Genomic DNA, 26,595 nt, shown 5'->3' with positions numbered 1-26,595 from the left:
CCTCGGGCATGGATGTGTGTGATGTCCTTAGGTTAGTTAGGTTTAAGTAATTCTAAGTTATAGGGGACTGATGACCTCAGTAGTTAAGTCCCATAGTGCTCAGAGCCATTTGAACCATTTTTCCATTCGTGTTAGTATCTTGCAGCTGTGGCTTATTAAACTGATAGTTCGGTAATTTTCACATCTGTCAACACCTGCTTTCTTTGGGATTGGGATTATTATATTCTTCTTGAAGTCTGGGGGTATTTCACCTGTCTCATACATCTTGCTCACCAGATGGTAGAGTTTTGTCAGGACTGGCTCTCCCAAGGCTATCAGTAATTCTAATGGAATGTTGTCTACTCCCAGGGCCTTGTTTCCACTTATGTCTTTCAGTGCTCTGTCAAACTCTTCACGCAGTATCATATCTCCCATTTCATCTTCATCTACATCCTCTTCCATTTCCATAATATTGTCTACAAGTACATCGCCCTTGTACAGACCTTCTATACACTCCTTCCACCTTTCTACTTTCCCTTCTTTGCTTAGAACTGGGTTTCCATCTGAGCTCTTGATATTCATGCAAGTGGTTCTCTTATGTCCAAAGGTCTGTTTAATTTTCCTGTAGGCAGTATCTATCTTACCGCTAGTGAGATAAGCCTCTACATCCTTAAATTTGTCCTGTAGCCATCCCTGCTTAGCCATTTTGCACTTCCTGTCGATCTCATTTTTGAGAAGTTTGTATTCCTTTATGCCTGCTTCATTTACTCCTTTTTTGTATTTTCTCCTTTCATCAATTAAATTCAATATCTCTTCTGTTACCCAAGGATTTCTGTTAGCCCTCGTCTTTTTACCTACTTGATCCTTTGCTGCCTTCACTATTTCATTTTTCAATCTACCCATTCTTCTTCTACTGTATTTCTTTCCCCCATTCTTGTCAATTGTTCCCTAATGCTCCTCCTGAAACTCTGTACAACCTCTGGTTTAGTCAGTTTATCCAGGTCCCATCTCCTTAAATTCCCACCTTTTTGCAATTTCTTTAGTTTTAATCTACAGTTCATAACCAATAGATTGTGGTCAGAGTCCACATCTGCCCCTGGGAATGTCTTACTATTGAAAACCTGGTTCCTTAGTGTCTGTCTTACCATTGTATAATCTATCTGAAACCTTCTAGTATCTCCAGGGTTCTTCCATGTATACGACCTTATTTTATGATTCTTGAACCAAGTGTTAGCTATGATTAAGTTATGCTCTGTGCAAAATTCTACCAGGCGGCTTCCTCTTTCATTTCTTAGCCCCAATGCATATTCACCTACTACGTTTCCAGCTCTTCCTTTTCCTACTATCGAATTCCAGTCACTCATGACTATTAAATTTTCGTCTCTCTTCACTATCAGAACAATTTCTTTTATCTCATCATACATTTCATCAATCTCTTCGTCATCTGCGGAGGTAGTCGGCTTATAAACTTGTACTACTGTGGTAGGTGTGGGCTTCGTATCTATCTTGGCAACAATAATATTTTCTTTAAATTTAACTGCTAGTCAAATGCATCTTGTATGGAGCAGGATCTCAAAGAACTTTTGTCATAAATTTAAGCTTGTATTTGTCAGCTTTATGGTGAGGTAACTTTTCGAATATTCATACTTCAATGTCACACTGTTACTTGATTTAGTGTCATCCTTTCTTCATTTGTTTTATAAATGGCAAAGATAGGGTCTGATGTCACATAAATGTGCAAACAAATAACACATTCTTGAAACTACTTTTGCTTACATTAAATATAGGTATGTCTGATTCTTCTTGTAATGTTGCCATTCAGAACTACCAAAGACACCTCACAAGTCGCCCAGCTGAGAATTATGACTTCGGCTTGGGCGTTGATGAAGGGGAAGAAGATATGGCTCTTGAACAGGTCCGTGAAGGGGAAGCAGAGCTTGTCCAACAAGATCCCCGTCGGTCAACTCGCAAAAGAAAACTGGTTGAACCTGAAGAGTATCAGGTAAATAGAACAGAACATCTTGTTCAGGGTAAGGGTAACATGCAATATTATTTCTGACTAGTTGCTGTGATGTAATGTTTTGTGTGTGTGTGTGCGCGCGCGCGCGCTCATTTTCTCTGTATCATGAAACAGTCCACTGTTACAACGTTTGATTGCTAAGTGGCGATGTATCCAGATCATATATTTTCTTAATTATTATTTGATTCTATGGAAGAAACTTTTTACAGTTGGTGTACTTATGAGTTAGGTGTTATCATTACATATACATGATCAAACTTATTACACGTACAGTGAAACCTCTGTGTAATGTTTCTCCATATAATGTTTTCCTCCATGTTATGTCCATCTTCTCGGTTCCGACCAGAAGCCCATACACACAATGCTAAAGTTATCTCTTTAGTGCGTTTCCTTTACACAATGATTTCCTCAGTGCAGTGCAATTTTTGGAAACTTAATCAATTATTTCCCTCTTTATAGTGTTTAAGCCACTGGTGTAGATGCTTGGTTTTCCTTTCTGTGGATTTGCGCAGGCTCCAAAAAGCCGTGCTCAGCTTGAGTCAACATCAGCTTCAGTGCCCAAGTAACGTGAGATGTGACGCCCATCATGCTCGTCATTTGTCTCGTTGGCACTATTCTTTTGTATCTCGTGTGCGCAAATGGTGAACATCCGAACAGTGTTTTTAACACTGTGCCCCTATTACACAATACACCTAAGGGGTGCCCCAGGTGTACATGCTTGGAACTGGAGACTGGTTCACATCGACCGATTACACGATACACGCAGGATATTCCTAGTGCAAATCTGCACTAGCGCATTAGACAGAATAACGCTTGAAAATGGGAGGGAAATGAGTGATTTTTTGTAAAGTCATTCGTTTGAATTAAAAATTTCTGAAAGTGAGAGCTCAAGGCTCCTATTTTATTAGGTGATTGTTGTTCTCTTATGTAGCTGTCACAGAATTATGTTGCTACTGTTCCGAATTATGGCTCAACTGTTTGTTTTGTACAATGACACTTGGTTGCTCAAGGATATTGCATGTAAATTTGTAACAATAATGAAAATTCTGGGATGGAGCAATTCATAAAATAAGGGAAAGGCAACTACTCACCTACTGTAAAACGGATCGGTGTGGAGAGCATAGAAAAACTTAAAAGAAACAGCAGTAGTGTACACAGACCCTAAATTTACATTTATACAGCAGTTTGCATATGGTGGACCTAAACCCCCCCCCCACCCCTCCCCCCCCTGGCAGTGTCGGTAACCATTAGGATTAGGGCAGGATGAAGATGACAACAAAAAGACATGTTTTTGCGTTCAGCCCTGGCTGAGAAAAATGGATGAAGGAATTCGAGTCCCGAAGATCAAAAATTCCTGGGTATGTGATGTTAAAGTTGTGCCAATCCAAAAAATTTTGTGGAAATTTGACTGAGGTTGTATTTTACTAATTCATTATTAAAATAATTATTTCTAGCTAATTCTTTTTTAATTTTTACCATTTACAGTATTTTTCTATATATTCTCAGTAAAATTTAACTACTTTTGTGATTACCAATATAGAGGTTTCACTGTATGTGATCAAACTTATATGATCAAACTTATATTTTTTCATACATATGCCTTGATAAAAAAAAAAAACATCAGTGGATCAATTTTGTTGTAGTTAATTTTTATTTTTAAGTTTTTCTCGTTCTTATTACACTGTTGGCAAAACTGATTGTTTAAAAATTTGTGTTACATTCAGTTGGTTGTTAACAAGCTTCACACATCAGCAGACATGTACTTAGTGAAAATGGCTTCCTATGAAAAAAAAGTATGAAAGCCATAAATAAAATGTTACAAGAAGTACTAAATGCAAATTTAGATGATGACTATGGTACGGATATCTTTGCAGTGATAATGATAATAACAACAATCTACTGAGTGAACATTCAGATGTAGCAGAAGTGAATCCTGTATCTGACAATGAAGACAATTCTGATGAAAATGGTGAATCTGGTGACAAAGAAATGGGAAAAAATTACATAGGAAAAAATGGTAATTTATGGAAAAGTTACCTCCTCCTTAAAGTCACAGCAGACAGCATAACATTGTTATAGGTAAGCCTGAGTTGTCGGCTTACTGTGAAAACTTTTCAAAATTATGTGAAATTATCAAACTTGTTTTACTGATTGAGTTGTTGAATGAAATTTGCCTTCACACTAATTTGAGGGTGTTTCTAAAATTCTGTATTGATGGAACAATGTTATTGCAGAAGAAATGCTAGCATTTATTGGACGGTGTATTCTTGCATGTGTTATGAGTTTGAAGAAAGAATTGGTTGTAAATTTATGGTCCAAAACCCTGCATTTTCTGGGATAGAATTTACTGCAACAATGGGAAGAGACGGATTTGTTCAAATTTTGCTTGTCCATAGTTTTGGCGATAAAGTGATAAGATGTGAATCTATAATGTCAGACAAATTAGCACCAATCAGAAGAATTTTAGACGGTGTAATCAGCAGATATCAAATGGCTTATACACCAAATCATTACGCTACAGTAGACGAACAGTTGACTGGATTTAGGGGAAGATGGTCGTTTCTTGTGTTCATGAATCTGGAATGAAAGTTTGGGTTGCAGCAGACGGCCAAACTTTCTGCACAAAAGTTTGTGCAAGCATATACTGAAAGAGAAACGAAGCAGGGTCTCCATTTAGTCGAGGATCTGGTCAATAATTTGTGTGGAACAGCCAGGAGCGCCACTATTGACAACTATCTTTATTTGTTTTTTTACTAGCTGTAAGCTAGCAGAGTTCCTTTTAACAAAGAATACAACATTGGTAGGCACAATGTGACATAATATGAGAGCGCATCCAGAATTATTTTTGAAAAATAAACAAAGAACGATACACTCTTCCTCTTCGGTTTTACCAGTGAACCAATGTTGGCGTCTTATGAGCCAGCAAAGAAGCTAGCAGAGTTCCTTTTAACAAAGAATACGACATTGGTAGGCACGATGTGACATAATATGAGAGCGCTACCAGAATTATTTTTGAAAAATAAACAAAGAACGATACACTCTTCCTCTTCGGTTTTACCAGTGAACCAATGTTGGCATCTTATGAGCCAGCAAAGAACAGAGCGCTAATACTACTCTCATCCCAACATCATGGTGATCCATAAACTAGCAAAGTAAATGGCTTCAAGCTGGAAATTATCATGTGTTACAATGCTACCAGCAGTGGTGTTGAACGAATTAGTGAGGGAATATACATGCTCAAGACCTGGACAATGGCCTATGAAACTCTCCTTCAATTTGATTGGTGTTGCCTGTGTGAAGGCTTTCGTTCTCTGGATGACAAAAAATCCAACTGGGCAGCAAAAGAAGAAATATCACCGGCATCTGTTCATGTTTGCTTTGGGAGGAGAAATTGTGAGACCTCACATTGAACAAAAAGCAAAAAATGAAAATAAATTGATCAGACATGTCCTCAGTGTAAGAAATTTGATGGGTGTATCTACAAACACCCAACATTCCCAAACAGTAGAAACAACTCAAGGTGGCCAACATGGTAGATGTGTCTTACGTGAATTAAGAGAAGGCAGGAAGACAGTCTGGAAATGTGAAGAATGTAATGAATGGTTTTGAAAGGATCACTGTGATACAGTAATCTGTGTAGCTTGCAAAATTGTTTCAACTCGTGTCACTGTTCTCGATTAAAATTCCTCTTTGGTAACAAAAGAAGTAGACTAATGTCACATTTTAATATTTAAATCAAATTTTATTTTTAAAATACTATAATGAGAATAAATCTGAATAAAAATTGAACTTAATGTCTCTTTAAGTGCTTTTCTCAGTAACCCACATCTGATCTACAACAGAATGTATCTTGTAATGATAATAAAGTTTAGGTAATAATTTACAGTATAAAATATGGCTCAAACTTTGAAACAAAGTACCTACTCAATAACAGCTGAAAATGTTTTAACTCAGTGGCTCAAAGATTAATTATAAATGTTTGGTGATTTTAGCCATCAAAAAAAGTTGACCTGGCACAAGAAGAGGAGGTACCTGATGTTGGTCAGTACTTACCACAACCTTCAGTGGCCCCTACTGTCACTGATGCACTGACTGCGACAAGTACAGCTGCAGAAATTGCTGTGGGTGTTGTTCCTATGGACACAGTTGCCCATATGCCACCTCATACTCCTGCCCCAGAGGTTTCAGATGTTCAGCAGCTACCTGTTGTGCCTCAGCCACCTGCAACACCACTACAAGTTCCTGTTGACTCAGATATGCCTCATCTACCACCAGAGCAGGTATATGTAATTGATTACTTGTTCTCACATACATTATTTAACTTGTGTAGCTTCATAACAACAGGATTGCCAACTTTGCAATACAGTCTCCATTCAAATCCCCCCTGTCCTCATTTAAACGTATTTGATCGGATCATTTGTGAACTAGAGTAAATATTAAATATACTCATGCTCTGTAACAAAAAATTGACCATGTGCAGAGTGAAACTTGCATGAAATGCCATTCTCAAGCAGAATAACAGCTATATTGTGTTTTAATAACTCAAGTCGTTTCAACCCCATCGGATGATTACTGCACTAAATCTGTTATGGGATAATTTCATGTTATCAAACTTTGTAAATTGTTTTGGGGTGTTGGGCATCTCTGGCACTCTATCAACAGAATACACTCATTTTTGTTATTTCAAGGAATTCAAATTTGTTTGAGAATTTGGGCATGAAGTTTCCACAAGCCTCCATTTCTTACATATTATGTAAAGAGGTTTCTGAGTATCATGATTCTTAGAGCAGTTACTGGTGTACCTTGTAGCTATGATATGTTGTGATTTAGTGTGTAAATAAATAAAGAAAATTAGAGGGGATAAGTTATCATGCAGAATGTGATGTGAGTTGCAATATTAAAACTGATTTTGTTCCATCCATATTTGTGAGATACGGAGCTCTTACACACCATCTTACATCAACATTTTCTTTATTATTCTGTGTAGATCAAAGAAAGCTTTTTAGAACATATTTAGGGTATTTTACATGTGAGGAAAAGATACTCTGAATTATCTATAGTAGAAAAATAGCTAATTAAAAGCCAAATTGTGTACCTAAGAGCAAAATGAAAAGTTTTCAACCTAGTAGCTAATGGACAAAAGTCACGATCACTTCGTTCACGTTGTGTAAACGTAACTTCTACAAGCAAACTCTAGAGAGAGGGAAAAAAATCAGTTTCAGCAGTAAAAGCAAACTAGTTTCTTGCTATCATTGGTTACATGAAACTAACCTCACACAGGCTACACGATTTACTGCATAACCAACCAATTAGCTGCCCTGGTTGGCAATTGGTTGCAGATTACAGGCGACACAGGCAGATTTCCAACAAAATAAGAATGATGGAAAAAAATAAGATCAAATAAAGAGAGTCATTACAATTATGAAAATGACACGGCAAACTATTGGAAGTAAGAAATTATATTTAAGCCAGTTAATTGAATGAAAATAATAATCAAACTCTTTTGGTAAGATTTAGAAATATAAAAAAAAATTCGCTACGTGTGGTGAGATTTGAACCTTTGACCATCACGTCAGGTGTGCTATGCCAGACTGCTGAGTTAAACAGACATAACCATGGTGCCCAATCAGAACAATGAATTGCAGGTTTTAAATATTTGGCTTCATGCAATGTTGTGTGAAGCTTATGTAATGTAAGCTGATCTGTGATTAAACTGTATATGTGATGCTGAATCACGTCTTATGTGGAACTATCCAATAATGCATGGTTCGTAACGCATATGAAAAGTGTGTATTTCAGTACCATCAGTTTGTGTGTGTGTGTGTGTGTGTGTGTGTGTGTGTGTGAGAGAGAGAGAGAGAGAGAGAGAGAGAGAGATAAAATACGAAATAATAATGCCAGACCTAGGATTTGGGATCCAAGAAAGCAATCTGGACAAGGAACTATTACAAGACATTTGGCCAACTGTTGTGGCAGTTTGGCAGCAGCGAATGGTTAGGGGGTGACATTGAGTACTCTGAGTGGAAAAAATAACTATAATTTTAATCAGACTATAATACTGCATTTGTTTCATGGTATGCATTAACAAGGACAGTAAAATATGAAGAATAACCAGTACTCCAGCAGTGACAACGCTGCCCAGGCCTACTCAGACTGCTGCAACGGTGCAGCAACTCTGCTCAGTCACTGCTGTAGTACTGGTTATTTGCATTTCACTATCTATTTTAATATGTATCAATAAAATGAATATCACACTAGACTAATTTGAGACCACTCTGTTGAATGACCACACTAAATTCTGCTTTAAAAATAACTTTGTTTGTAGTGGGAAATGGATCTTAATTTATCTGCTGAAATACCAGAGACAGCTCTTATTAGAGACATCTTGTGTGTGTGTGTGTGTGTGTGTGTGTGTGTGTGTGTGTGTGTTTTTGCTGACTCAAAATTGACTTCTGTTTCATCAATTTTTTGTTGAATTGTGGTTCAGAAGAAATTTCTGTGCTTGGCACTACACCAGTTTCAAAATTTGTTGAAGATGAGTAAACATTGTCAGTAGTCTGCTTGGTTGTGAAACCGTTTGTGTAAAAATAACAATATTATGATAAGGATAGATTGCTGATCACTGTATAGTGGAGATGTTGAGTTCCAAACAGGTACAACAGAAGATATCTAAACAAGAAAACTTTTGACCAGAAGGCCTTCTTGTCAATTAGACAACAAACACACACATTCACATAGATGCAACTCTCTCGCGTGCGCGCGCGCGCACACACACACACACACACACACACACACACACACACACACATACTGTCTCTTTGAGTCCGGCCTCAGCAGCCAGAGACAGTGGTCTTTGTGTGTGTGTGTGTGTGTGTGTGTGTGTGTGTGTGTGTGTTTTCTAATTGATAAGGAGGCCTTTTGGCCAAAAGCTTACTTGTTTAGCAGTCTTTTGTTGTGCCTGTCTATAACTCAGCATCACCACTTTATGGTGAGTAGCAATCTATACTTTCAATAATATTGTCATTTTCCAACCTGGATTTTCCATTGTTTCCTTTGTGTAAAAAGGTATTTCTATTACAAAAAAAATGCCACACTGAGGCTTTCGGCATATGTAAAGGTATATCGCATTGTTTTAAATGCTGAGCTTGAACCTGTTGTCTTCTGTATGTGTCAGTTTGGAGTAAGTTCTGTGCCTTCACTGAAAATAGTGTACATATTTAAAAGCACTTTTAATTTAAGATTATCAGTACAACAGCCTTATAAAATGTGTAATTTGTTCCCGAGCACTGTGCTTGCTTGTTGACTAGCAGTGTAAAAGTGTGAATGTGAATGATTAACCAAAATTATTAGTAGACCTATGTTGGATTCAGTTGTCCCCTAAATTATTGTGTTTTCACTATAAACTTGATGTATGAACATTTTTCTTATCGGTAACAATGATACCCGTTCATGGATGCAAGTGATTAAACTGGGGTGGTGAGAGTTATTGCTTACATAATTTTGCCTTAAATAAATTAATTTTTGTTCATTTAATTAGTGTTATGCCTGATTAATAACTGTGTGTATTTAATAAAATAGAGTGTCATAATTGTCTACACTTTCAGGTGCATTCTTTATTGGTGCAGCATGAGCATAACCTGGTTAACCCATTAACACCCGGAGTTCCATCAGTAGCAGCTCCCATGACCCCGGGGCCACCACCAATGACGCCAGGACCACCACCGATGACACCTGGACCACCACCGATGACGCCAGTGCCAGCACCGATGACACCAGTGCCAGCACCGATGACGCCAGTGCCACCTGCAATGATGCCAGTGCCACCTGCAATGATGCCAGTGCAACCTCCAATGACGCCAGTGCAACCTCCAATGACGCCAGTGCCGCCTCCGATGACGCCAGTGCCCCCTCCGATGACACCAGTGCCGCCTTCAATGACACCAGTGCCTCCTCCCATGACACCTGGTGCTCCACCAATGACTCCAGTGCCTCCCCCAATGACCCCAGGGCCCCCACCTATGACACCAGTACCTCCGCCGATGACACCCATGATACCACCATTGACACCGGCCCCTCAGGTTCCCATGGAACAGGAGGAAGCAGTCACAGCTCATATATCTGCTGCTGTTTCTGTACCTACACCAGCTCCAGTCCCTGAACATTTGTCAACAGAAGCACCAGGGGAAGTGTTACAGCCGACTGAACAGCATTTGCCAACAATGGAAAACATGGGTTATGACCATGTAAGTAAATTCTGTGCTTACAAGATAATTGTTACATTTGTATTAATATCAAAATGAATGTGTACATGTAAAGTTTGAGCCACATTCATTTAACTATTAATTATTACTTTTATATTTCATGAGACTTGTCATAAAAGTATTAACTGGAGCATTGTTATGGAAGTGTTAATTATAAGAAAAAGAAAATTCAAAAGATAAAAATGTAAAATTAGGATTATGAATATAATAGAGGGAAACATTCCATATGGGAAAAATATATCTAAAAACAAAGATGATGAGACTTACCAAACAAAAGCGCTGGCGGGTCGATAGAAACACAAACACACACACACACACAAAATTCTAGCTTTCGCAACCAACAGTTGCTTCATCAGGAAAGAGGGAAGGAGAGGGAAAGACGAAAGGATGTGGGTTTGTGCGGCTATGTGAGTGTGTGCGAGTGTATACCTGTCCTTTTTTTCCCCCTAAGGTAAGTCTTTCCGCTCCCGGGATTGTAATGACTCCTTACCCTCTCCCTTAAAACCCACATCCTTTCGTCTTTCCCTCTCCTTCCCTCTTTCCTGATGAAGCAACTGTTGGTCGCGAAAGCTAGAATTTTGTGTGTGTGTTTGTGTTTGTTTGTGTGTCTATCGACCCGCCAGTGCTTTTGTTTGGTAGGTCTCATCATCTTTGTTTTTAGATATAAAATTAGAATTAGACAGATAGGATAGACAGTACTTACCCTAAGGACATGCAATTTCTTATACTGTCAGTAGACAGATCAAAAGTAGAAAAAAGGAACAGTACTAGAGATTTTGAAAGTGAAAGTTCCTTCATTATGGAGGAAAGGGTGGAAATTTGGGTAGGAGGGATAGGTCACCCCAGCCCTATTTAAGAAGGAACCTCCATTGAGAAAGTGAGGAGAGAAAATGATCAAAATTCAGCTTTTTTCTGCAGTGGACCTCTGACTTGATACCAGATATTTCTACCTTATTCCTAATAAGTTAGTTTAATATTATTTTGCATTGATGTTCCTTACTCCATTGTTAAATGCAAACAACATTCATCAGTTCTCTATAATGTGATAGAAGGGAATCGTAGGTAGAATAGAGCTAATGGAGGGAGTGAAAATCCCTCAGAACAATTGCCAACATAAACACCAGAGAAACAAAATCGTGCGTAGTGGAAAGGCATGTGAATAGGAAATTTAATTTGTAACTTATTTAAGTGGGCTTGACAGGACATATTGGAAGAATTTAGAGGCACACTATGGATTGTAACAACTCAGTGTAATGCATATGCAGAGATTCTCATATGACACAAGCAGGTGCCATTTAATGAGAAAGGTGACATTGTCATGAAACTTATTTGGATGAGCTTAGAGAAATGGTCTGACAGAGAATTAGAAAACCGTTCTACAGCCACTGTCAGAAATCTTATATAGGTCTCTGGATAATAGAGCAGGGTTGTTCCAACACTACTGGAGAAGGGAGCTTTTGGGTGCACTTTCTCACCCACACAGGCAGGTGCAAGCAATATAGGCTACCTGCAAGATGGCCCGATTGCATGCATTCTGCACATACTTGAGCTGCTTGTCCACATCTGCCCCTGTGCTCTCGGTGTGACCTGGCTGCAACACTGCCCAGGTTTCTACTGTATGCCCATCTATGTCCGTGCCCACCCAGCTGCCTCGGATGAGCACAAGAGCTGGAACGGCCTATAATAGAGGTTAGGAAGCAAGTGTAGGCATCCATGTGGCCATTTTTCATTTCAATCCATATGCAAATTATGTATGACAGCAAGAAGCTAATATTTACAGAAACTACACTACCATGCATTGTCCAATAACTTGTGGAGTATGTATGTAAGATGTAGAAGGAAATGTGGAAGTATTGAGGCATAGGTCTGAGTGATGGCCAAGGAAAGGAAGCGGAAGTGGAGAGAAGAGATTAGACGCAAGTCAGCGAAGCTCAGTATAGCATATTAATAGTGGACTGGAGGGTTAGGATAAGAGTAGAGGCAAGTGCAGGATGGACACTGGTGAAGGTTGAGTTTAGGAGTATTGCGGTACAAAAGAATATTGGAAAGACAGTTTGAGAATATTCTGCTGGAAGGGTGATACAGATACAGTGGATTGTCGATGTCATTCACATGCAGCTGCCTTCTAAGACCTTTGTGATTTCTGGACAATGGAAATTAATATTGCATCTGATCATTCACCCAGTCAGGTCCACGTAGGCCTAAATTAGTTTTTCCACTCTCCATTTACAAATAAAATAAATGATAAATAATTACACAGAAACACTTCACCATGTACTGTTCTATGCAGTGTTACGAAGAAAAGTAACTCACCAGTTTTGGAGTTAGGAAGCCTCCAATGGGCAGAGGAATTCCTTTTACACATGAAGGCTGCTTATCCATTAAATTGGCAGAATTAACACTCTGCAAGTATACGTCCGCTCTCGTTGAAGGTCAGCAGCTCGTGGCCTAGTGGTTAGCGTTGCTGCCTCTGGATCACAGGGTACCGGGGTTCGATTCCTGGCTGGGTTGGGGATTTTCTCTGCCCCGGGACTGGGTGTTTGTGTTGTCCTTCTCTTTTCATCATCATTCGTGACAGTGGCTAAATTGGATTGAGTAAAAAATTGGGACTTTGTACGGGCGCTGATGACCTCACAGTTGAGTGCCCCACAAACCAATCATCATCTTATTGAAGGGTAGTCGGGGTGATATTTAAGACTGAGAACGTACATCTGCATTTCCCTGACACTTCCTATTTGAATAGCAAAGCGTAAGATGGAAATTATTGTTGGTAGTGTGATGATAGTAACTGGTTTTGAGCCTGTACCTTGATCGGCTCATTGTTAGATTTTGTTTCACGTAATGCATTTCTATTTATTATGTTTTAAAACTAGGCGCATAATTTATATCAGCTATTTCAGAACTTAGATAAAAAAATGCCATTCTTCCAGTCCTTGTAACTAAGTGTGAGCAGCTTAGTCTCTTGTATGCAGTATAACAGAATTTTAGTGGCAGTTTGAAAATCTGTTTTACATATGTGTGTAATTTTGGATTGTGAAGTAAAACCGTTTATGTTGTTGTGGTCTTCAGTCCAAAAACTGGTTTGGTGTAGCTCTGCATGCTTGTGTATACTGTGCAAGCCTCTTCATCTCTCCAATAACTAATGCAACCTGATTACTGTATTCAAACCTTGGTATCCCTCAACAATCCCCCCTCCCCGGCCTTCTTCCATTACCAAAATGGCAATACCTTGATGTGCCTCAGGATTTATCCTGTCAACTGATCCCTTCTTTTAGTCAGTTGTAGAATAATTATTTTATTTTATTTTATTTATATATATATATTTTTTATTTATTTATTTATTTATTTTTTTTCCCCCCCAGTTCAGCACTTTTCATTTGTTATTTGATTACCCAGAACTGCTTATCATCCGTGGTTCACTTCCACACAAGGCTACACTCTATACAAATACCTTCATAAAAAAAACTTTGTAAATTTGTATTAGATGCCAACAAATGCCTCTTTTTGAGAAATGCTTTTCTTGGTATTGCCAGTCTGCATTTTACATTCTCTATTCTAGGGCTGTCACCAGTTACTTTACTGCCTAAATAGCAAAACTCATCTACTACCTTTAGTTTCTCATTTCCTAAGCTAATTCCCTCAGCATCACCTGATTTAATTCAATTACACTTCATTACCCTTATTTTACTTTGATGATGTCCATCTTATAATCTCTGTGGTCTGTGACACAATTGTGGTGTCATTCGCAAAACACAAATTTCCCCCCACCCCCACCCTTCCTGAACTTTAACTTGCTTTACAAATTTCTGTGTGGTTTTATTTGCTGCTTGCTCAGTGTACAGATTAAGTAACATTTGTGTGTGTGTGCGTGCGTGCATGCGTGTTCTATCTCTGATAGAGGCCTTGTTGGCCGAAAGCTAATTTTCTGACAGTCTTTTTGTTGTGCCTATCTGTGACTCATCATCTTTGCCATATGATAACAACTATCCTTTTCATAATATTGGTATTAAACTAATGGCTTAATAGTGTTCGTACCTGTCAGCACCTGACTTTTTGGGAGTTGGAACTATTACGTTCTTCTTGGAGTCTTAAGGTTAATTCACCTGCCTCATATGTCTTGCACCTAGGTGGAATGGTTTTGTCATGGCTGGCTCTTCAAAGGATCTCTGTAATTTTCTGAGGATGTCATCCACTCTGGGTTCCTTGCTTCCACTTAGGTCTTTCAGTGCTCTGTCGATACTTCTCGCCGTATTGTATTTCCCATTTCATCTTCAATTCTTCTCTTTCCAAAAAATAGTTCTCAAGTGCCACATTGCCTGATTCTCTTTCTAGAACTCTCAACAATCTCTAGTTCCTTCAATTTATCCAGGCCTCATCTGCTTTGTTTCCTATCTTTTTGCAGCTTTGTTCAGTCTGAAGTTCGTAGCCGATAAATTGTGGTTAGAGTCCACATCTGCCCCTGGAGATTTTATAGTTCAAAATCTGGTTTCAAATTCTCTTATCTTACTGTTATGTAATCATTCTGAAACCTCCCAATGTTTCCAGGTCTGTTCTGTGTATACAGCCTTCCTTCATCATTCTTAAACCAACTGTAATTGATCATTAAATTATGCTCTGTGCAAAAATCTACCAGGTGGTGTCCTCTGTTATCCCTTTCCCCAGTCATCCTCCTATTTTTTCTTCTATCAAATTCCAGGCAGCCATCACAATTTAATTTTTATCTCCTTTAACTGTCTGAATAATTTCCTTTATTTCAGCATACATTCTTTCAATTTCATTACCATTTGTGCAGCTTGTTGGCCTATGAACTTGTACTACTATGGTTAGTGTTGGCATTCTGTCTTTCTTGCCTATGGTAATGCATTCAGTATTAGGCCTGCTTCTGCATTATCCGTATGTGTAGGTAACCCTGTACTCACCGAACCAGAAGTCCTGTTATACTTACCATCAAACTTCAGTTATTCCTACTGTATCTGATTTCAAACTATCTATTTAACTTTTTTAATTTTCTAATGTACCTACTCAATAATAATCCATACTCTGACCCATAGAATGCCAGTCTTATTTTTTCTGAGTATACATCCTCCTGAATAGTCCCATCTTTGGAGCCATATGGGGGGACTATTTTGCATCCGAAATATTTTATAGAAGAGAATGCCGTCATTAAGCCATGCAGTTGACCTGCCTGCCCTCAGGGGAAATGATGGACGGGGGAGGGGGGGGGGGGATTTACAGCTGTAGTTTCCCCTAGCTTTCAACCAGAGTACCAGAACAGTAACGCCTTGTTAACCAGTGTTACAGGGCCAGATCAGTCAATCATCCAGAATATTTCCCCTGTAACTACCCAAAAGGCTGCTGCCTCTTTAAGGGGAAGTGGAAGTGATGCCTTCACAATGTAAAATTGTATGTAGTATAAGATATATTTTTTTCAGGCTCAGGCTTAATTAGATTGCTAATTTTTTACAGGATATGCTCACATGTATTGTCAGCATTGAAACAGCAATATTGCAATGTCTTGTTTGTTCATTTCACCTGTTTTGGGGAAACCTGCTTTGTACTGTGTCAAGAGGAGGCAAACTTGAAAGTATAGATGTCTATCAATCTTTGAAAATTCAAATGTACGGTGATTAATGATAACCTTCAGGTAAATGGCGATAAGGGACAGGAAGGAACACTGAGTGCATTCATTGCATATGCCCGGGGGCCTCATTCAATGTGTTTAAGAAGCTATTCCAGTGGCCATGAGGGAACAGGCTGCAGCCAGTGGATTTAACAATAGTACAAAAAGTGGTTTAGGAATTCAATATATTATGAAACAATTTCCACTAGCAGTGACTTGATAGTTCTAGTGAGTGTTCTACCTGTGTGTTATAGCTATGAAATGCAATTTGAAAAATGCAAAATGTTTATTACTTACCGCTTTATCGGGGAAACCATAAAAATCAACTTAGTTTCAAGGTTAAATTTTAATTGTTTATTAAGACATTTGAAGAGTAGTATTTAGTCAAGAATCTGTCTTTCTAATTGTGTGTATGCATAGTTTTTTACAAAAAAAAAAAAAAAAAAAAAAAAAAAAAAAAAAAAAAAAAAAGCAGGTAATTATATCTTACATTTTTTTGAGGAACAAAACTTAGAATGAACCTTAATTTTACTGTGTGATAACTGTATCTACCTCCTTAAGGAACCATGGATTAGTCTGGCCCCTCCACAGATATGCCTCAATTTTGGTTGCATCTAAAGTATTGAATCTGTATCACTAACCGTCTCACATCAGCGAGATCCTTGGTTCGTGGGGGAAGGAACAATGTTTGTATGTACATAAATTGTAGCAGATAAATATCTTTACATATGTATCTATTTTCGTTCCAGAATATTCCTCAGATGGCAAATATGGGCTATGATGAGCAACACCCACCAGCGCAAACTCCAGGAGCCCATTCTGAGAGAGGTGTCTTAACGCCTTGGAATGGTGAAGAATATGAGTTTCCTCAATCTGTTGGACCAGTAAGAAATATTTCATCACTTTGTAGTTCAGTATTACACACAATATTTTACTGGTGTCCCCTTTTTGTGCAGAATGCATTAAATACATGATGTAACTATTTTCTAAATGGAAGCACTCGATATAAAAAATTATAATGTGTGAGAAGTTACTCATTAAGCTTAAACTAATGATTTCAGTTTTCTGAGTACTGTGTTGAACTTGAGTGTACTTGTTATGGAATGGACATCCATGAACAGACAGGTTTAGGTTTTCATAAATTACTTGGTAGAGAAATGCTGGGATGAGTGCTCAAAAAGGTCAAGTTTGTGCACATCTCTTGTGGTCTGTGGGAGAGTCCTTTTTGAGTTACAGGAATGAATATGTTTTGAAATGAAGGTGACTAAAATGGAGAAATTTGAGCTCATAGAAAGGCCTGTAGTCAGATTTACAAATGAGGGCAGTCCGCCAAGATTGAGGCACAGATAAGAATTCTAGCGTTGCAGGTTCCAAGCAGCAGTTAGTGTAGGCGCATGTGAGTGCTCTGCACTTGAAGAAAGCTTGAATCATATAAATTGTCTTTCTTGTTTATGTAGAATTTGTCACCATCTTAAGCCATGTCTTCTTGCAATAAATCGAATAAAAATTCATTGAATAACTCATTACGATCATGTTTAATGCTTGCAGTGGCTATGATATTCAAAGCAGATGACTTGGAGCACTCAGTGCTCATTGGCTGACAGATAAGTGTGATACCAGATGTGCAGAAAGAATGCAGACTTATCAATCCATTCCAGCCATAGGAACAATCACACATCATTCATATGTGGAACAGAAAAGACTGAAATGATGATGATACACCAAGTGTGCACCACCACCTGCTGTAGATTATAAATATAAAATGCGGGTTAAAGAATTTATTTAGAAAGATTGTTTTGACTTCTGACATGAGATTTAGCTTATATGCACCATGCAAAAAATAATTAAAGGAAATGTCTTTATTAAGGCCCAGTGGATATGTATGATCGATTCACAGACATTGTGATTTTGTTTCTGTTCATAATGATCCAGAAAGATGTGTTGATTAACTCAGCTGTACACAGCCTACCATAAGGCACTTATTTTTCTCTCCATGTCCATCTAAGAACAGCATTTTGACAATGTTTTACACTTGTCATCACTTCTTTTTTTTTTTTTTAACAGCAAGAAGAACAGCAGGTTGATGAGACATATGAGCAATTTGAGGAACGAGTGCTGAATAAACGTGCTGCTCATATGTACCACATTGTGAGGAGTAAACTGGAACGATGTGACAAGCTTTATTTTTCAGATATGGTGCATCGAAATAACAGAAAACAGGTAAATGTGTTTTTTATCGAATTTGCTTTAGCTTGTATGTGGAAAATTGTTGTAGCCAAGAGTTTATATGTGCCAAAGTAGTAACACAAGTGCCTCAATATTGCATTATATCTTTTAGGCTTGCCTACAAAAAGGTCAAACATGTGTGTACAACATATCATGGAGCAGTTGTCAAGCTGTTGGGCTTTCATACAAATCAGCTGCACAATGATTGGGATTCGCGATATCCAGTTTTATGGCACTATACGATTAGCTCTTTGATTCGAAAAAGCATATGGGGCCTGAAGACGGCAAAATGAATTGCCGAAACTGGTTGCTTTCGAAATAAAATAAAATATCTTAAAGTGTACGGCTCTTGGTAAAGTTTATTGAAGGGCATTCAAATAATGAATCTAAACTATTTTCGTGCTTTCTGTTGACTTTACTAAACAGCAAATGACGATGTCATGTGTAAACAATAGAAGAGAGCCACTCAGATTATCTACTGAATCATTTTTATTGATTGAGAATAGAAAATGGGTCTATAACAGTTTCTTTGGGAAAACACATGTAATATCAGCTTCACTTGATTTTCCACCAATTACTACATACATTTCTGACAGACATGATAGTTTAGACCAGTAGTGTTTCAAGATTGCTGCAAGGGGACAGGTGCCTATCAAGTAGTCTGCAGGTAGTATTGGCTGCCCAGTTGCATTGTATTCACACCTTAGTCTGTTGCTTGAGTGAATCATTTGCCCGTTCTTGCCTGTAGGTGCTCGCCCGAGCTGTATAGTTGTGTAAGCTATGGCCCAACTGTCTGCAAATGGATGCTTGAACTGGAACAGCCTGGCTTAGAGGGTTGGGTTGTTTAGGGGAGGAGACCAAACAGCGAGGTCATTGGTCTCCAGCCTGGCCTAGCCTGCATATCATAGGCATGCCAGAGGATTAGAAGCTGCTTGTAAGGGACACTGTCCAAACCCTAATGGAAATTTAGAAATGTGGAATCAATTTGACAGCTCGTGTCGATATCTCATTATTTCGTGCAAATAGAGAGCCAGTTGGGTTTCACAAGAACAGTATTTTTTCTGAATCTCTTACGTGCCAGTAGACCATTTTCCTCAAGCTATCTGGCAATGAAGAGTGGTATGCCGACCACTTGCCCATCCATATATGCATCCAGTGACATTTATTGGCTGAAGATGACACTGTGGTCAGTCAGTACCATTGGGCCTTCGAAGGCATGGTTAGGTGTGTGTGTGTGTGTGTGTGTGTGTGTGTGTGTGTGTGTGTGTTTTCAGTATTTCTGCTATAAATTTATGTATGCAACATGGATATATATTGCATCATCGTTGGTGATAGATGTTTGGAACGCCTTATTCAGGAACCCAGCTTCAGTGATGCTGTAATCTGTAACACTGCCATATAGTAATCCTACTTCAGTGATGCTGTAGTCTATTGTTATCATTCAGTGAAGTTACTGATACACTCATACAGTTAATCTACAACAAGAATTGCTTTCCTGCTATATTTCGAAACAGGGTTTTATTTTGAAAACTCTTAAAGGCCTGAGACTGTAATTCCATAAACTGGTTAAGAGAACTGCTCACAAAGAGTAGGAAATCTGTTTTTTTAGAGTTTGTCTGGCACAAATTATCATTGTTGTTGTTCTTGTTCATTTTCAACTTTTTGTGGCATAATGAATAGTCCAATAAATTTCGGGGATGCAGCCGCGCAAATAAAATTTCTTCCACTTATTTTTTGGTTGGGTATCTTCCGAAATTTAATGGGCTATAGTTGTTGTGTTTTGATGCAGCTCTTCATGCTACTCTATCTTGTGCAAGCCTCTTCCTCTCTGAGTAACTACTGCAACCTACATTTGTCTGAATCTGCTGAGCGTATTCATCTCTTGGCATCCATCTACAATTTTTACCATCCACACTTCTTCCAGTATTAAATTGGCATTGACTTGATGCCTCAGATTGTGTCCTACCAATCTATGCTCCATACAGATACTTTCAGAAAAGACTTCCTGACACTTAAATCTATACTCAATGTTAACAAATTTCTCATCTTCAGAAACGCTTTCCTTGCCATCACTAGCCTACATTTTATATCCTATCTGCTTTGACCATCATCAGTTATTTTGCTGCTCAAGTAGCAAAACTCTTCTACTAATTAAAGTGTCATTTCCTAATCAAATTATCTCAGAATCACGTGATTTAATTCGACTACAGTACATTCCATGATCCTCATTTTGATCTTATATCCTCCTTTCTAGACGCTTCCATTTCATTCAGCTGTTCTTCCAAGTCCTTTGCTGACTGACAAAATTACAATGTCTTCCGCAAACCTCAAGGTTTTTATTTCTTGTCTCTGGACTCCAAATTTTTCTTTATGTTTCCTTTGCTGTTTGTTCAGTATACAGTTTGAATAACATCGGGGGTAGGCTACAACCCTGTCTCACTCCCTTCTCAACCAGTGCTTCCCTTTCTTGCCCCTCGACTCTTGTAACTGCCATGTGGTTTCTGTACAAATTGTAAATAACCTTTTGCTCCCTCTATTTTATCCCTGCCACGTTCCGAATTTGAAAGAGAGTGTTCCAGTCAACATAGTCAAAAGCTTTTTCTAAGTCTACAAATGATATAAATGTAGGTTTGCCTTTCCATAGCCTATCTTCTAACTAATTATCTTTAGTCACAATGTATTCAAAGAGAAGTAAGAATAAAACCAAGCCCACCTGTGTAACCAGACATACTGCAATTGTAAATTGTTCACCAGTTTAAAAAAAGAAATGTTTTTATCTTCTTCGTAGAATTATAATTACTGCAATAGGAGAGATGTGGCAGTGTAAACAAACCAAGTAAAATCTTCTTTAGTGGAAAGTTTATTTATTATATGAAGTTTTTTGTATGAATAATCTGGCAAAGCGAGAAATGAAATTGATCAATGTTAGATAAAGTGCTGTCATATAATTTTGAAGATTTCTTGGATGGCTCAGTAACTAATATGTGATGCTGGAAAGAGTCAGTGAAAAACTATGCCTTAAGAAAGGTGTAGCTACATGTAAAAGATATTAAGAGGTCTTGTATTACTATCTACCATTTTAGAAGACGGAAATGCTAAGGAACAACTAATGCAGGAATGTGTCAACAATTTGTAGAAGGTTTAGGGTTTTCACTGAAAAACGTCTTCATATGAAGAACTGTTGAAAACCAATTTCTGGATTGATTACTAAGAAGAAGGACCAAATCGGTTTTTTTGGGGGGGGGGGGGGGGGGGGGGGAACTGATAGAACTCTTCATTATGTTGAGGTAAGTACATAGTAGGCTTCAAAAAATAAAAAAAAGTGAGTTAATCTTGGACTCCTTTGAATCTGTTATTTGTGCAAATACTGGTGTACAGGTGTCATTTAGGATCACTTGAAGGGGCCAACCTGTTGTGTCTACAAGGTGAGACATACTTGATAATCTGTGATGTCACTGCATAGATGCAATGAACAGTGTGAAGTGGGAACCAGCAGGAGGTAATTGAAGTGACTTTTGAGTGCAGGAAGGCTGGCAGTCACCCACAAAGTGCAGTGTTATTGTACAAGAGCTTCATCCAAAAGGTATTGGATGCTACACTGTAAGGAAAGTGCGTGCACAGAACTTGTGCGAATGGGTAATTGTTGTAGTGACTTACAAGCCCCAACAGGGCGCTTAAAGCAGGATAGGCAGTGATCTATGGTAGATGTGACAATAGATTGCAATGCTGGTGCAGGCACAAGTATTTTGAAGCACACCGTTCAGCTCATATTGTGGAACTCAATGCTTGCCAGGCGATGCCCTATATGTTCCCACATTGTCTCACTGACATCATCAGTTAGGATTGCAGTGGGCACTACCATTGACTTTGGACCATAGACCAATGGAAATTGTCAGCAGTTGGATGAATTACATTGCTTGTTGTACTGAGTTGATGGTTGTTTTCAGATATGCCATCATCCAGTCGAACAGCTCTTCGAAACCACATCATGGCCGAAGGTTTTTGGGGAGGGGGTTGGGCAGTATCATGCTATGGGGACATTCACCTGTGCTTCAGTGGGACCAGTTGTAATAATTAAACTCACTATGACAGCTGTAGACTATGTGAATATTACTGCAGACTGCCTGCATCTATTCATGCTTGATTCCTACCCCAGCAGCAATGGCATCTTCCAGTGGAACAACTGTTTTTGTCACAAGGTCAGAATTGTGCTACAATGGTTTTTAGGAGTATGATATTGAACTCGTGTTGATGCCTTTGCCACAAAATTCGCCTGATCTGGACCCAATGGAGAACACTTGGAATGCTATTAGGCACCACCTCCACGCCCATAAACCACCAGCTTGTAATTTACAAGAATAATGTGACCTGTGCATAGATACATGGTGCCACACACCCATACCAAGAACTTGTCACAGACATGCACACAGAATCACTGGGGTACTGCATTCTAGAGGTGGACCAACACGCTGTTAAGCAGATCATCTGAATGTTTTGTGTATGATGGTGTATATTGAAGTAAATATAAACAGTTTGGGTGATGAACTGAGAATACTGTGTGGTATTCCCACTCTGCTAGTGGTGTACATTTAAATGTGACTCTTTTTCATTCCATTCTAGTTGACTATGTTTGCAATTGTAGGTTTTGTTATAAATGAGAGTTTTGAATTTGGACATCATAGTTTTACCATGATTTTCTGGTGTCCAACTTTGTGAAGCAGTCCAAATTACCATGAAGAACTCACAAGGTAATTGAAGTACTTTTAAACATCCTGGCACATTTTAATGTTTTTTTCCTTTTCTACTTTGTATTGTTTTATTTGAGATTATTGTGCTTTATCTCATTGAATTGTGCTCTGTCAAAACAGCAAGGAAACATTGTACATACATAAAACTACTATATTATACTTTAATATAATTATCTGTCACAGACGAACACAAGCATTATTTTATTGAACACAGAATGAAAGGAGCATATCATGCTGCTCATTGAGAAAAGACTGATGTGAAAAAAAAGTCAGTAGAGATCTTGTGAACATGTAACTTGTTCTGGTTTCCTGTTCAATCATTTGCATGCTATAGAGTATGTACTGTATGTAACTCTGTGGACATAGTCTCCTGCTTATAAATGGTTTGGTGTGGTCTTATTGACGGATTTCAAGTTCTAATTCCATAGCCTCCTTTTTTAAAAATAATAATAATAATAATGCTCTTGTGATAACTGAGAGCTGAATATACTACTTGTAGTAGTTTGTGGGTAATCCTCTTTTCATGCTGTTGAGGTGCTTGTCTTGTGTATTTCATTTATTATTTTTAAAAAGAAAAAAAAAAAATTCATGTGTATTGACCAAGAAAAATGTTACATAATCAATTACGATCTTACATAATTGTGACTTACATTGGCACTTGTTTTGGACCAGTAGTCTCAGTGCATTAATTGTGTAATTGCTTGCTCTTTTTACTTATTATCCATAATAATTAATTCTGTCCTGTTTCCCTATTCTAGGTGGCACAAAAGTTTTACACCCTTCTTGTTTTAAAGAAGCATACCGTGTTGGAACTGACGCAGGAGTCATCATATGAGAACATACACATTACGAGAGGCAACAAATTTGAAAATCCATCCTTATGAGCTGAAGAGTGACTTGAAGTCAAGTGTTGTGTCAAAGACAGAAAAGCAAAAACTGTGTCGTGTATATAGACCTATTGTTGAGCACCAAACATTTTATACTGTGAATTTGCCGTGTTCTTTTCAACTTAATATTTTTCGAAAAGGCAATGTTTTGCTGTAGTTATATCACAGGCATTGTATATATACACATTGGAGAAAGGCAGAGTAAAGGTGTGCATCATAAATTACATTATCTCATTTTGCAGGTACTAATTTGTAAAGTTGACTGATGAGAGGCAGTGCAAATATAAATTTTAAGAACAAGTTGAGGCTGTGCAGTATCACAAAATAGTGAAATTTTTAAAAATTTTATCAACATATAAAGTTTACTGCTATAAGTTGAAAAGAAAGCATTTTATCATTAAAATAGTGTTTTTATGAGTGTAAATGCAGAAATGAATTTTGTATATATTGTTAGTAAGTTATTCATTTGAAATGGTGAATGTAATTTATAAGTATGAGGTCAGCTTGTTAGCAAATTGTTGGTTTATTAGACACAATCACAGATCGTTGTTCTTGTTAAGTGCATATGCTGCAACAGTCTGTTGACATTCTAGTTATTTGGTGATATATTTTGTGCTCATTTTTTATTGGACCAATGCTCCACTTACATGACCTGTCAAAAATAAGGATATGCAGATACGTTTGTGAAGTGGGCCATTTTACTCCATAATGAAGTGGGAAAAAACCAACTTGTCTGGTATAGAATTTTTACACATTTTCAGTCTGTAGTTAAGTGATTCTGTGTCTCTCAAGTTAATATTCAGTTTTTTATTGCACCCATTTTTTTCCAAGAAAATTTGGAAGATCATGCTTCATTGCATTTTTAATACCTTTTTATGTGCCCATGGCAGATTATAATATAATCATTGGAATTTTTTCTTGATATTTCCTCCCTTGTATTTTTACTTTCTTTTATCTGTATTTGAAGGTTTTTACTTGTCTTTTAGCATTATTATTTAGAGATTTACAGCAAAATTCTAAATAAAAGCATAATGGGTAGAGCAACATGCCAACCTGTTTACTACAGCATGACCACTTGAGATTTTTGTTGCTGCCAGATGGACCAAGTAAAAATGAGCCCTTTTGATCCAAAGATATATATACACACCAACATTTGCTTATATTGTGACTTTCCATGTATGTTGTCTGTTACAAGGAAAAGTGCTATATCAAACTGACTTTTTTAGTCATGCTGTTCAGACAGCTTTTTCAGTCTCATTATTTTATTGACTAGATTTGACATGTCTTGGCACAAAATATTTCTCTAATTTTCACTTTTTGTATATTTTACACGTCACATCATGTAAAGGGCATGTCACAAATAAGCTCATTACTTATACAATTGTATTTGATTTTTTATTGCTGTATAACTGATTTTCTTTTTGTGGAGCTTTGTTCACATATTTGCATGTATAATAATTTGGATTAAAATATAAAGGGTGTTATAAAACATTTTAATTTCATATCTGTGTTTGTAACCAGTCAGTGCCAGTAGTTGTATGCTTTACATCCTTTGTACTATGTTGTATTACATCTTGAGAAGGAGAGATTCAGGACAATAACAATACTTACATTCCAGTCACTTAATTTCTTTTTCTTGTACTCACCAACCACCAGTTTTAGCATTTGCTGCATACAGAAGTGTAATTTCTTACAAATCCTTGGAAACAGATTTTCACACTATTGTAAGTTTCCTCATTCATGTTGTGCAATGTAAGTGAAAACTATTGAAAGTACATCTTTTGGAGTCATATAACACAACATTGGGCAGCATTGACAAACCTGATCAATCTGTGATTGTGAAATGAACAAGGTAATAAGTCATTTGTGAAATCACAAAGTATTTTATTGTCTTGGCGGACACAGACTTTTGTCGCCATTGTCATTTGTTGTTTCCAAAACAAGTCAAATGGTTGATAAGAGTGTTTTGTGAATAACATTGATGAGATTTTCTGTGGCATAGCTCATAAATTCTGTAGAAGATAGCATAAATTTTTGTTTATTTTGTCCTTATTAGAAGTCATTAATGGCTAGTATACTGCTGTGAAAATGTTCACAACTCTTGTACCTGGTCTAAAACGAATGTTTATGGTTGCAGCTCTAAATAAAGTAGTAGGTTCCATTCCTCTTCGCCCCTACCCTTACCTACCCATTCTTACTTTGCCTGTGCTTCATGTGTTTATGACCAGGTAAATCGCATAGACACGGGTTTAAGTTGCTGACATCTATTTGGATATGTGAGTAATGTAATCTTTGTGGTGTGGATTGAGTCTTGTATGTGATAATTTATTTATTAGTTAAATTGCTATCACATGGACTTTTCTTATTGTGTTGATAAAGAGTATGTTGCACTAGGGATACATGGATATGGCCAATAACACTTGACAAGGCATATTCAGTAACACATTACATACATAATTTGTGTATTTAATCCTTGAGAAATGATGTACATATCTGCTGTCCAAAACAAGTTTAGTTCCTTTTATTCATCTAAGTTTAACATACTGTAATTGTTTTGATTTTATCTGTCTGTTCTTCTGTGATCTACTGTCTGAGATTCTTCCATTGTCGTTTTGATGCATGACTAATTGAGTCAGTTTTCTCTCTCTCTCTCTCTCTCTCTCTCTCTCTCTCTCTCTCTCTCTCTCTCTCTTAGTCTATTTACATATTTTGATCTTTGTTTCTTAGTGGTGTTGTCTCTTTTTGCTGTTTTATTTGTGTACTTCTTTATCAGCTTATTGTCTTCATTTGTGTATATTATTTAGTATGTACTCTATCAGTATTTACAACATAATTGTTTTCTTACTAGAGCAAG

At 37.6% G+C, this 26,595-nt stretch overlaps 1 protein-coding gene across 2 annotated transcripts in view; it reads left to right on the top strand.

Moving 5' to 3' along the window:
* LOC126476861 (double-strand-break repair protein rad21 homolog) overlaps window positions 1-25,238 on the top strand; it is a 64,757-nt gene extending 39,519 nt beyond the window's left edge. For both annotated transcript variants that reach the window (XM_050103576.1, XM_050103575.1), the window contains exons 9-14: window positions 1,802-1,981; window positions 5,992-6,279; window positions 9,604-10,242; window positions 16,630-16,764; window positions 17,945-18,100; window positions 23,613-25,238. In XM_050103576.1, the coding sequence (XP_049959533.1) occupies window positions 1,802-1,981; window positions 5,992-6,279; window positions 9,604-10,242; window positions 16,630-16,764; window positions 17,945-18,100; window positions 23,613-23,738 (1,524 nt within the window). In that variant the 3' untranslated portion in view covers window positions 23,739-25,238. The remainder of the gene's footprint in view (window positions 1-1,801; window positions 1,982-5,991; window positions 6,280-9,603; window positions 10,243-16,629; window positions 16,765-17,944; window positions 18,101-23,612) is intronic.
* The last annotated feature ends 1,357 nt before the right edge of the window (window positions 25,239-26,595 follow it).

This window comes from Schistocerca serialis, chromosome 1 (assembly GCF_023864345.2).
Source record: "Schistocerca serialis cubense isolate TAMUIC-IGC-003099 chromosome 1, iqSchSeri2.2, whole genome shotgun sequence".
Classification (NCBI taxonomy): Eukaryota; Metazoa; Arthropoda; class Insecta; order Orthoptera; family Acrididae; genus Schistocerca; species Schistocerca serialis.
This window is presented reverse-complemented; position numbering and strand designations above follow the sequence as displayed.